Raw genomic sequence first — 13,028 nt, 5'->3', positions numbered from 1 at the left:
CGGCTTACAAACATTGGTGCTATTGTAGCAATTTTGCTGCTTTAGTTTGGAGACGTTACATRTTTAGTCATTTGTTGCAATAATTTTATCATCTCATAATCAGAATTAGCTTTACTTGCAAAGTTTGCGCACACAAATATAACGTGTGCGGTCCGGTTGTAATTGGTATGACGCAATAYTCTAATCTGAAATGCCGAGTCTTAATCAGCTGTCAGCAGAAAATCCTCATCAGTCAAACTGGAGCCCAGTTAAAGATGAAAAAAAAAAAAATCCCTATTAATAAATGCTTCAAAGTCACTGAAGTGTGGCAGAGCATTAGGGCCAATGTAGGTAATGCTAAAAGTGAAATAACCACCATAAACTCAAGAAGTTTGAGATTGAGTTAATATATTCAAGGTTTTATTTTTAATGTATTGCTCTGCAATATCGGAGAATGTCTTAGATTTATTGTCAGAAACTAAAAAGTCTCTAATATCTCAAACGTTAGGTCTGTTTCTCCAAATCATTATCAACTAATGCATCATTATCCAGGGTCGGAAAATGGGTAAACGCGTGTTTTCAAGACCATTTTGGAACCTTGACACTTACTTTTAATCTAACAAACAAATCTCTCTCCATTCTCCTTGAATATCTATGAAACAACAGACCAGATGCACCTACTTGAGCCCGTTCGCTTCAGGGAGGCCAGTGACTTGTCTTGGTGGAAGTCGCTGTGGGAGTAACTCGAGTGTCGCTTCCCTTGATTGCGTRATTTCTCCTTTAACTGGGTGGAGGAGAGAGGAGGAAGGGATGGATGGCATGTAGAAGAATAAGAGGAGAGCGAGGAAAGAAATTTCAGAACCACAGACCTAGTAACATCAAAGTACAATATCGATAAGAAAACGCMGAGTCATGTATGTAATTAGCTAGAAGTGGTGAAGGGTATGTCTYRTACTCCGTGCAGGTGAGATCAAGAGAGGAGTTTATGTTCTACAAAGCCTGACCTTTTCCCTTGCAGTCATTTTATTCTACCCCTGGAATCTAAAAAGGCATGAAATAGACCACTGTCTATGTATTTAAGTTCCTTTCATTTAAATAGAGATGGCCCACAACAGCTGCACACATTTACAGACACTGCAGTCTAATCGCATCAAAGTAAAACATTCAGCCATAAGTTTCTGTTTAACTCAAAGAATGCGCCTGCCCCACCTGCGTGTCCTCAGTAGGGACCTCGTCGTACGTCCTGGAATCGGTGGAGGTGCTGCTGGAGGAGGTAGCCCACCTAGGACCGGAGAAAAAGGGAGGGAGKGAGGGAGGAAAAGGCCAGAAGKAGGTCAAAACACTCCTCTCTCCTCTGAACCGTCTCAAATATCCTAAACATCTCACTCACAGGAAGGAATTTCGAGCGGCATCCCGAATGTGTGCGATGGTTTCCACGTCGACGTAGTCGTAGTGCAGGGACTCGGGGTCCGTGGCAGAGCCCGTTTCCGCGAGGATGACGCCGAGCCACTGTCCAAGCTCATCAGAGCTGCTCGCCTGACAACAACACAGGATGTTTCTGAAGTTGTAACAAGTTTAATCAATACAACATAATTCACCAAGTTATTTATTTCTTTAGGGAGGAGACGGACTGGTTTTTATACAAATAAATGTGCAAAAAAATGTTATAATAAAAAGTTTGTCTATTTATCCTCGTCGTAGTCAAATATTTAGCTTTTTTTTTTTAAAGTTTGGTTTGGTGTCTCCACCCACTCCACCCAAACACACTGCTCATACGAACATAGTTTGAGTTCATCAGGACTTTTTAAGTGACAACATCTGTCTGGCGTTGGCCAACCTGAGACTCGCGAGAACAAATGCATGAACGGAAAGCTCAACTATTTTAAGAGTTTTTTTTTTTTTTTTTAGAAAAAGGCCACGATTTTCCACGCGGTTGTCCGTGTGAACCGTTTTTAATAAGGCATGCCTGCTACATCGTCTGCTCATCCGTGCAGTTGTGTTAAGAGTTTTACCTCCAGAGCTACCATCTCCGTACTGTCCTTCATGATGCGGAAGGCAAAGGGGTGTTTGGGTCCAAGCCCGGGGACCACCTCGCAGCCGTTCAGCGGCAGARTCGGCAGGGAGATCCGTGGGTCTCCCCGGTCGTGATAGAAGTGCAGGGAGCCTCTGCACACACAACACCAGTGCTCTCTCCATACCTGGTTGACCAGCACCAACAAGTAGCCTGTGTTTTTGGTTAAAAAAAAAAAAGGGGGGGAGGAGAAATAAATTGTTAGGGAATGTGTGAGATCGAGAGTCTGAGAGCGGATCGAGACTCTACCTTGTCGAGGGTCACCGTAGGATGTCCGGGAGTCACCCGACCGYGACGACTTCTTCTTGGAAAAGCTGATGATGCGTGTGATCTTCTTTCCTGCAGCRAATGCGCCCCGCTTCACCTTAACTAAATCAAAATTTTAGCTTGTAAAAAAAAAAAAAAAAGGAAACATGCACCAACGTGCTTTTAAACAGAATCTTGCAAAAAGAAAGAAAAAGGACATCTGACCTTCAAAAGATTTTATAAAAGGAAATCCTAAAATCAAAAGGTATGGCATGCGTTTTTATTCAACCTCGCTAGAGTCAAATTGTTGGACAAGTTTGTGCTGCCTTTTTCAGGTACWTCTCGTTGAGCTTGGCATGTATGGATACCACTTCCTTGTAATCTCGCTCAGTCAGTTTGAATGGAGTACGTTACATTTTGGTCTCATCTAACTTCAGTACCATTTTCAAAATGTTTGCCGTGTCCTCTGTAGACATGAGCTGACTTCTTAAGGTTTTCTTGAAACTTTCTTTATGCCTTCTCTCCATAAAGGCTGGACTCTGAGTGTCTGACCAATAGTTGCCACATCGAAAGACTCTCCCACTTGAGATGTGGAACATTGCAGCTCTTTCAGAATTACCATGAGCCTCTGCTTTTGACCATATCTTGCTAGGTTTGAAATTTTACAACATCTTGTAAATATTTGGATATTGCACTTACTAGTGCTCAGTGARCTTTAATTTAGGGGTATCACTTAAAAAAAAAGTACTAAAAATGCATGCTCCAGTTGTCAGACTTTAATTTGTGAAACATTGTGAGCTACCTAATGTTATCTTATCACATCAAGTCTCATTAGTATCCACTGGAGTTTGTGGTTCTGACATGAAAAGTGTTCAAGGAGTATGAAAACCTTTACAAGATGCAGCTTAAACCGAGCAACTCRGGAAGAAATTTCTCACCATTCTCTTTGCTATTCTCTCCTGCTGAAACGCCCACGCTGTCTGAATCAGATGTGTTTCTGTCTACGGACAACCTCTGTGGAGGAACAATACAATCACAGTTTCAGGCTTTCACCARCACCGTCTGAATCCCACCCCAGGTCACTCGGCGAGAGTGAATCCGGTCAACACGTGTTTAAAAACACTTCGGATTTATCATGCTGAAAGCCAGCCAGCGTCTTTGCCGCTGGTTTCTTTCAGAATCAAAGTAATACCCATGAAACACAAAGGCAAACCGACCTACCATCTTCTTTTTTTTTTGTCCCTCCCTCTCATCACGTGTCATCGGTGTTTCTGTTAGAGGCGTTTGTAGTTACTGTWCKGACAATTTTATGTAAGCTTCAGCGAATGTTCGAAGGCTGACTCACTGCCACCTCTGTCATTGTTGCCTTAACACCTAATTATGTCGCGCATCTCCTCTTCCTTTTGCGAGCCAAGTACAGGCATCGCGGCACGCTGGGCTAAGCCAAACAACTGTTTAGAAAAATTGATGGTGACAGCACAATTGCTACTTGAATCRAACTTTTCCTCACCTCGGCTGYGTAATTACACCTTCGGAATAAAAATGACAGGGAAGGTGGAGAGTGAACATCCTCACCTTGTCAAGCTCGTGTTTCCTCTGAGTGACGGGAGACGTGGCTTCCTCGGGTACGCTTTGACCGCTCGCCTGTCGGACGACCTATTGGGAGTTTTTACATTATAGCATAGTCATGTGTTCCTTCAGGGATGAGAGGMAGCTGGATTCTCAAAACGACGCTTGCCGCAAAAAAAGGTAGCATTTACCTTTAGCCACTTGTGAGCCTGCTCCTTGCTTTGAACTGCCAGCACCAGTCCATCTCCATTCGGTAAGGTGAACCTCAGCTCATGGTGCTTCTTTTTGATGTCCTTAGGAACGTAGACGACGGAGCACTGGGGCAACAGGAGGTCCACATAGGGACACGTGTCTTTGGAGTTCTTATAGCACTGCAGGAAGGAGGACACAAGCAGTGCTTAGCAATATCCGTTAACATTACAACCGTAATGTGTTTTAGTGGGATTTTATGAGGTAGGTAGACCCAGTGGCGCAAAAAGTGGGTGTGCAGGGTATGCAACGCATAGGGGCGCAGCACCAGAGGGGGCGCCAAAACCCCGTCTGGAGGRTGCGGCGCGCCGATGATGTTTTCCCGTACACTTTTTTGCGCGCCTCACGCTCCTTCACCTCGCGCACATAACGAGGTAAATGTAGCGAGTTTTTTACACTTCACGTATCGTGGCCTCGGGGGGGGAGCTGAGTGAGCGTCGCTCCTTCACCCTGACGTTCCTTCCCTCGGTCGGGGGGAGGGGGGGCGCCGATGTATGTTTTCGCATCCACCTGAATAATGTGTAGTTGCGCCACTGGGTAGACCAACACAAAGTAGTACATAAATGTGAAGAAGAAAACTCTTTACATTTTTAAAAAAAAATTACAAATCTGAAAGTGTTGTCTAGATTCACCTCTCAATGCAACCAGAGATGAAAGTCTCTTGAGGCACAAACGTTGCATATAAAGACACTGAATTGTTTTGTCACTCTTGTTTGCCACGTAGCTCACATGACTTTGAGGCGCTCACCTGTAGTCTGTTTTCTCGGATAACGGTGAATTGCTTGGCCCACTGACCGAAGCGTTTCTTGCGCAACAGGAAAGCACATATGCGGCAGTCTCTGACGGGAGGCATGTTGCTCTCGTCTGACGGCCACTGATGAGTGACGCCGGGGCTCCGCTCCTCTTCGTCCTCCTCGTACGATTCATAGGAACTGCTCAGAGCGTCCGAGTCGTTGTCTGAAGGAGCGGGCGGAGACAATACAGGATGCTTTAACTGGGTGAAATAGAAGTACGAGAAACTGGGATTATCTGATGGGTTTTCTTGCTCACAGGAGTTTTTGCGTTGCAAATTAATGGATGCCGGGTAGTGGTTGTCGGTATCTTCATAGACGTCGTCGATAGAGTTGGGAGGGCTGGGCCTGTCTGAAAATAGATGACACGACATCCAACTCACTCACTGCATCTTTATCCACTTAAATCCAACTTGCGCTTTGTAATTATGTTTGGGACAACGTGATATATGGGCATATGCAGATCGTTTCAAATCGTCGGCACTGACTAGGAGGCTTTCTACAGAAAACCCGACACCAGAAGTCACCAAGTTCAGTCTTCAGCATGCTGACCTCGTGTGATTATGTACTCAGGAGCCATGCCAGGACTAAGGGGCACGGCCTCTTCGTAGTACTCCTCAGGAGGAGGCGTTGTGGGTAGCGGGGGAGGGCAGTCTGTACAGCTCTGCGAATGCAGACACATAAACATAAACAAAGTCATGTTTCTTTCATTGCCAAGTTTCTGCTTTTTCAAAGCCAAAGGGTTGCAGGATGTAAACCTCAGCAGTAAACGATTTCCATAAATTAGACACATGGGTGGACCTTTTAATCCTCAGTTTTCCAACATCATGTAAGACTGATGAGTCTGTGAACATGGGAAAATCCCACACAGATCCGGCAGAATCCACATATTTCACCGCTTTGTATTCGTAAGTCATTAAGAGAACCTGCAAAGTTAAACCTAGAGACTAAGTTTTTTGTTTTACCCAACAGCTGACACATCCGTTAACTACAACGCCAGTGATTTTATTTTGGATGGGTTAGCTTGCCTGTTTTAAAGTGTCATCTTGTGAGTTTTTGTCATCTTTCAGATAATCCGTGACTTCCTTAAGGTCTCCGAGCTCGCAGTCTGGAAAACAGTAGAACATTTACATTCAAACTCAAAAAAAAAAAAAATCATACCAGACATCTGGAGCAGCTCAAATACAAGGATGTGTACGACTCACCAAATTTCTCAAACAAAGACTCAACAAAACTCGTCCCGTTTTTGTACACGGAAGAGTTGACATAGATGTAGTCTGGTCCCGACTCTAGATGACGGAATCAACAAAAAAAAAAAACATTAATTGTTGATTCACCAAACAATGAGAGCAGGCACACCAATCCCTGATGAGATTACACGTGACTTGAACCAAAAAAATCAAATGGAAAAAGAATCCCATAAAAAATTCTCACATTTTTAAACATGTTTATCATTCAATAACATTTGAGATTTAATAAAAATCAGTTTTGCCTAACAACATACACCAAGATACTTAAAATCTGTTTTCACTAATATGCAAATAAAATACAAAACAACATGTCAACATCACACACTTTCAATAACCCCATTTATCTGTGTCTTCTCCTCTCTGACCTGAAGTTTGGATCTGCTGTAAAAGGTTCCTCACTGAGGTTTTCTTCTCCTGGGTCGACATGCTGAGGTTCTCTTGGTCCAGCATCTTCAGCAGCACACCCAGCTCCTTAACCAGTACCTCCACTGCTGCATAAGGACGGAGTGAAAGGTCATGGCAGGCAAGACATCAGTTCAGGAGCAGAGAGGGCAAAGATCAGACGGACAAGTCTAAACAAACCCACAGGATTTCGTTGGGGGCTTTCTCTCCTCTTTAGTTTTATGTTGCAATGCTTTACAGAGTGTCAATATACATCAGCGGTCTCTGCACAGAGACTCCCCCAGAGTCAGACCAGACTAAACAGACGGGGGGCTTCAGAGACAGGAAGCAATGCTAATTGGTAATCAACTCAGACAATGAGTGGATCTTAAGTTGTTTGGCATTTTCTCTCTTAAACGAATAGTTTGGGATTTTTGAAGTGAAATCGATTGACTATACGCAGATAATATCTTATACATTATATTCATATTTCTCACAGAGGCTAAAGCTAACAGCTAGTAGCAAGGAGATCCAAGACTAAACTGGGCCTTTCCTCTCGAAGATCTCCAAACTCGAAACTGTCAAAGTGATTTGTTTCAGTACCGTTTTATGAACCTGACGAAAAAGTTTAATTTTGCATTGGACTGTTCCTTAGAGAGAAACGGGGATTACTGAGACAGAGGATGGAGGTAAGAGGTAGTGTACCACCAATGATCTTCAAATGTTACGCACATGCTGAACAACATGAAAACCTTTTTCCTCCAAAGTATCTGTATAACACAAAGTCAAGGCTTTTCTTTCATATGTAATCTGAAATTTTGCAGGAATCTATACTTTGGAAATGCTCTGTTCTTCACCCTCYAACTTTTGCTTCCTTTACAAGTAATCATCTGCTTCTCTTCAAATAACCATCCCAAACCAACCATTAAGATGGTTAAGGCCCATGAAATAGTCACATAGTGAATTTGATCAAAATTTGACAATGGAAGTCCATTTTGATTTGGTACAAAATGAAATGATAAGCGGTTCAACAGTTTTTCGGTCTGGACAAAAGAATCTGACATGCAGGTCAATAAAAGGAGAGGCAGACAACAAAAGTATTGTCCTTTCTTTTAAGAAAACAAATATTTCCTCACAGTAACCTGCAATACTCGTGGATTTTACAAGGCTTTCCTGGTTCTGTAACCCACGAAGACTCGGATTAAAGGAATATGTGACTCACATCATGTGTTGACCTGAAAGCTGGGGGCCGGTCCCCTCTCTGTTTTCAGACTAAAACTTAAATAAGCTGCCCCACTAACCCTCAGCTGCTGGATGTTCTGGGAAAAGGTTTTGCAACCTGCTGCATGTGGTTCACATTCTGTTTTATCTTATCTTAAACCACAGGGAAGCACCACCAAGAAGGACCTACTGATTGTCTCCTCCTTCCGTTTTGCCAGTCTTTGCATACCCGCGCACATTTCTATGCTTCTTTACTCTTCAAACCATTACAAGACACAGGTCGTCGCTTGCCTACAACACCACCTTCGCTGACTTCCCCACTCCTTGCATATTATTCTCTCACTCACTTACTCAAAATTGGCTAATTTTCACAGTCCAGTCGAGTTAGGCCCACTGAAGCGTGCATCTCGCTGGGGTCAGACACGGGACAGCTGCTGAGCCAGAAAAGTCTTTGTTCACTGGGCGGTCGTATGCCAAGAAGAAGAAACGTTACATTGAACAACACAAATGCACACCCAAACTAACATACACAGATAGAAAAAACACAGGCAGTCTTCAGCTGTGTATTTAATACGGTGCGTCAGTGTGAACTCTGGCCTGCAACTTTAGGAAAGGCATTCCTGCCCCCGTTATTTGTGTGTACAAAGTATACAGATACATTCTGGCAGAATTTTGGACTCTCAGATGTTTAGCTCTGATAGAGTGACACTGCATGTAATCCAGACTGACAAGCTGCCATTTTTTATTAGTCGGGAGATATATTTACTGTTTGGCAGCGGTGCGCGTCCTTCGTTTCAAAGTCCCACTCCCTAAAAACAGACATAGTTTCCTGAGGCGGGTCTTCCTATGGGCTTAACAATGCTCTGCCATGGCCACAGTCAACATCTATAGCCGGCATGTCTGTTTGTCTGTTTCCGTTTAAAGACGCTGCTTTCCACCTTAGAGTGGTTTCCTTCCATTGTAATAAACTCTCCGAGAACTGGGCACGAGGAATTAATTCACGCAGCGACGAGGAATGTCTCCTCATTAAGATCCCATTCACCCAGGGGAAATAAGGAAGTGAAGCTCATGGAGGCAAAGGAAGCTTGCTTTGAGTGGGATGTCTTGGCCTGGTGAATATTGTCCCCCTGCCAGCTGCTACAGCTGTTTAGATCCTGGCTTCAGCACTGGACTTCCCCTACCCGGGCGTAAGACAAAACCTCTTCCACAGCATGACTCACTTGCTGCGCAGAGAAACTGAAATATACACCACTCAGCACTAAATCAAACAACACTGAAATCAAAGCAGTGCTTTTCAGGGGTGTTGGCACAAAACTGGAGCTCGCAGTCATAAATCTACTTCACTATTTCATTTGGACTTGTGCTTTAGAAAGCTGATTATTCAATTTGAGGATTAGGGGGCCCATGCAATTGTGCCAAAATGAGCAAAGATTAATTATTTTGTAGTATCTGGCATGTGGGATGCTGAAGACCACCTCTACAATGCCGGTTATGTCATGAGAATCAAACCCAAACTCGTGGGTTACAATTCATCTATAGCAAGTACAATCCTTTAAATATTTGCAACAACTGTTTATTGGTTTGAAATGCATAATCTTGCTGCAGTTACTTTAACTTGAAAGTCTGAACTCTGATCTTAGTGTTTATCCTGTTCCAGATGGAAGTCAGAAAACCCCTGTCATGCTAACAACTGGATAAAATAAGTTCCCATTTAATATCGCAACAGTGCATCATCAAAATTTGCACAAAATGTGTATTTCCTGATTGAAACACATGCAGGCGTGGCACTGCAGGGTTCCTAATAAGTAGAGGTGAAAAAGTTGCTAAAGATATTTCCAACGCAGGAGAGAAAACGATATGATAATAATTATACAAGGGGGACATGAAATTTTAGCAGGGTTTGTTGGAATAATTTTGTCTGCCCCCACCCCAAAAAAGAGACTAAAATGCCAAAACCACTGGGGAATTGAGACAGACATAAAAATAACAATACTGTTATTTCCGTTTAAAAATCTGCATGTTTAGTCACCAGGTGATGCAACAAATCATTTTGGGGTAATTTTCAGACGAATGAAGTTTTCAAACAAAACAATCTGACCTGCGTAGGTGTATCAACATGTTTAATGTTTGTCATAGATGACATTCATCAATTGACAAGATGCTCTGCAGTCAAGTATTTTAGTAAAGCGTTTCATAAATCTCAAGTTGTGTTTTTAAGAATCTGTCGTCAGTGTGGACTATTCTCATCCTGGTTGGAGTAATCCATACGGTGGTATTTATCCTGGTCTGATTCTACAGTGGTCTAATGCCAATGCTTTTAGAAATCATTTACATTTTTCATAAATCTTAAACTACTGTTTACATAATCTCCATTCAGTGTAGAACAAAACAAATCCAGATTCAGTCAGTCAAAGTTATTTAAATTTTACATTCATCAGATGTAGTTCAATATCTAATAGATGGACACGAAGCAAATGATGACACTTACAATTAATTCATATCCTGCCCATCAGTCAGTCTGTCTGCCAGTATTTCTTTTGTCCACCAAATACTCAAACCAACTAAACAATCGCTAAAAGGCGATGGGGCATCCGCAATATATTTGTTATGCTGTAGTTACCTGGGAAAGCTAGTTGAAACTTGGTGCCGGATTTGACGGAAGTTAGAATTTCAAGATGGTATCACCCATATTGTCTGGATTACCTCTTACAAACATCATGTAAAACTTTACTTTCCATAAGCAAACACTACATTTAGTTTGTTGTCTTTACAGTTTCAGGCACTAAAAGTAATATTGATTTCAAGACGCACTCTTACACGCGTGTCTTGTAAAAATAAGCATGTTTCCACCACATCTGTTGATGCGAGAAGCGGCCATATTGAAACACAAACTCTACCTTGCAAGTCTTAACTGGGGGGTAGTCTGCAGATGGGGACGTCAAAATTACCACACAAAATTTGTGTTCATATGTACAACATCCATATACAGTCTGAATTCAGGGTTAGTTGTGGAGCTCTGGCTTCTGGAATTAAAATTAAACCTGTTGGGGTTGTTTTATTATTATTCATCATTGGAAGTCTAAAATTCTTATTTGTGAGAACAAACTAAAAGTAGAAATATAAAATTAGAAAAATACAAACAAAAGTAGGCTTAACACTGAATCACAGTAGAGTCTTAAGCATTGCAGGGGATTAAAAAGAGTTTAAGTTTTGTTGTTTGTCAAAGACACTTTAATTGTTTAAGCAACTAGGAAAAAGAAAGAAAATGCATGAATTTGAAAAGTTTTTCTAAGTTTGCACACAAACATATAGCCCTTTTCACTTACCTTTTAACTGCTGTAAAACACCAATAACATTCCTCAGCTTGTTAAGAGTACATGGTATTTGTGTGAGCTAGCACACTTTTGTAAGTCAGAGAGAATGGTTTGTTTAACACTACAGAGCAGGCCTTTAAAAGGAGCTTCCAACTGGAGTTTTTTTTTTTCTTTTTTTTTGTTTAAACTCTGCAGGGGAAGGAGGTTGAGTGGGGGCGTGGGGTGGCAACGGGAGTTCAGCACCTGTGCTAACATGTCCGACAAACTTTGATGAAACAAATAATGTGACCTCAACTGGGTGCACGTAGATATATATATATATATTTTTTTTCTTCTTGCTACTCCCCCGTTATGCGAAAAGATCTACCTCATGCTGAGACAACGTTCCGTGGCATGTAAAGCAAACACAAACACGGTCACATTGAGTCAAAAGTCACAGATTTCAGTGATTTAGCATCAACTCAGTTTCACAACATCGCTGCCTGCATCAGTTCACACCCACACAGAGGCTTTAGTGGATTAAAACAGTAACATTTCACCCACCTGGTTTTACACACATGCGGCTTCCCCAGTACGTTTAAATCACTTACTCTATGAGTTTTCAAGCAAAGTGATGAGTTTTTTATTTTTTTAAGGTATACACAATGGAACTTGCGGATTAAAATAAAGTGGAACATCTTTAAAAATCTTTTCTATTCAAAACTGTAATCCTGACATTTTACCGTATATACCTGGAATGGTAATTATGAGCCAAATAGAACATGTAACAAAAAACTTACCCTCAACAGCAATGGATGAGAGACCCACCATTCTGCAAGATTAAGAAGGAAGCAAACCAGCTCCCTTATACACAAAATAGCTGCAGGAATAAAACAAGATATTCCACTGTCCGGTAAGAGATTTCCAGCTTCACTCAGTTCTATGAAGCCTTTGTATTTGGAGGTTAGCTCGAGTCGGCTGAATTCACACTCCCTTTACCTCTCCCTTCCTCCATCTGATCTGTTATCTCTCTCCACCTCCCTCTGTCTACCCTCCTCTTTTTTTCCTTTGGGGGGTAGGGAGATTGTGGTGCAGTGTGTGTGTGTGTGTGTGTGTAAGCGTGCTGGATTGCCCTCCACTGTAATCCTGGGGATTGTATAGCACCTGGGAAAGGCTTGCTGTGTAAACACACATGCCGGCTAATAGCTAACCCACATTCTTTATTCTTCCACATTCTTTCACCTGAAACCAAAGCATGGCCGTCCAACCATCCAAACAAAATGCCAACCACTCGAAAAAGTTCAGAAGAGCCTACAGATATCCTGGTTACTGCCACTCTGAATTAAAGTAACTCCAACAGCACTCACTTTGACAGTAAATGCCCTACATCTGAAAACATGAACGTTGGTCGCTTTAAGAAATATCAACTTAAACATGACAGCGTTTAGCCGTTTCTGCATAGCGTAGGTAGACCTTTGAGAGTTCCACGTGGATGACTTGTTGCCCTGAGGCAGATTCAAGTGCCCCGAACATGACGCAGCATGCTGCCCTCAATCGCTCACTCAGCCACTAAAGCTACACAAACAGCCCTCAACATAGTTAAATCTGTCTCTTGGAACTGTAGGCTCTTTTGTTTTTTGTCCTACGACTGATGTAGGAACGGTTTCAAAACTGAGAGATGCATCAAATATGAACAGGATCCTCCTATTGGTTTAAGCTTAGCATCTTCTAAGTTATTTTTGATCCTCTTTAATGAGGTTTTATTCAAGCAATAAAACTTGAGAAATGGAGGAAGAGCACAGTGATAAAACTAAAGCCAAGCTAAACCATGGCTAGACAGAGTGTAGCTATGTTGTTGAAAGTCTGCATAGATGCAAACAAAAATAACTACAAAAAGAGAGAGAAATTTAATAAAGGGCTCGTCTTGGATCTGTTTTTTTGGATCAATGTGGGAGTTGCGTACTTTGAGTGATGCTGG

The 13,028-nt window shown here is 42.1% G+C and overlaps 1 protein-coding gene across 5 annotated transcripts in view; it reads right to left on the bottom strand.

Moving 5' to 3' along the window:
- Positions 1-13,028, bottom strand: part of afap1l1a (actin filament associated protein 1-like 1a) — a 29,968-nt gene that overhangs the window by 3,847 nt on the left and 13,093 nt on the right. The window contains exons 1-15 of one of the 5 annotated variants that reach the window (XM_008419579.2): positions 11,851-12,075; positions 6,521-6,643; positions 6,111-6,194; positions 5,934-6,013; positions 5,458-5,569; positions 5,165-5,257; positions 4,863-5,071; positions 4,057-4,236; positions 3,872-3,952; positions 3,235-3,310; positions 2,300-2,419; positions 1,992-2,203; positions 1,370-1,515; positions 1,189-1,261; positions 661-763 (exon numbers count right to left, since the gene is read on the bottom strand). In XM_008419579.2, the coding sequence (XP_008417801.1) occupies positions 661-763; positions 1,189-1,261; positions 1,370-1,515; positions 1,992-2,203; positions 2,300-2,419; positions 3,235-3,310; positions 3,872-3,952; positions 4,057-4,236; positions 4,863-5,071; positions 5,165-5,257; positions 5,458-5,569; positions 5,934-6,013; positions 6,111-6,194; positions 6,521-6,643; positions 11,851-11,881 (1,723 nt within the window). In that variant the 5' untranslated portion in view covers positions 11,882-12,075. Of the gene's footprint in view, positions 1-660; positions 764-1,188; positions 1,262-1,369; positions 1,516-1,991; positions 2,204-2,299; positions 2,420-3,234; positions 3,311-3,871; positions 3,953-4,056; positions 4,237-4,862; positions 5,072-5,164; positions 5,258-5,457; positions 5,570-5,933; positions 6,014-6,110; positions 6,195-6,520; positions 6,647-8,108; positions 8,216-11,850; positions 12,076-13,028 lie in introns of those variants that run through there. The other 4 variants (XM_008419578.2, XM_017307265.1, XM_017307264.1 and 1 more) reach the window with 4 other exon arrangements.

The sequence above is a fragment of the Poecilia reticulata genome, linkage group LG10 (genome assembly GCF_000633615.1).
Source record: "Poecilia reticulata strain Guanapo linkage group LG10, Guppy_female_1.0+MT, whole genome shotgun sequence".
Lineage (NCBI taxonomy): Eukaryota > Metazoa > Chordata > Actinopteri > Cyprinodontiformes > Poeciliidae > Poecilia > Poecilia reticulata.
This window is presented reverse-complemented; position numbering and strand designations above follow the sequence as displayed.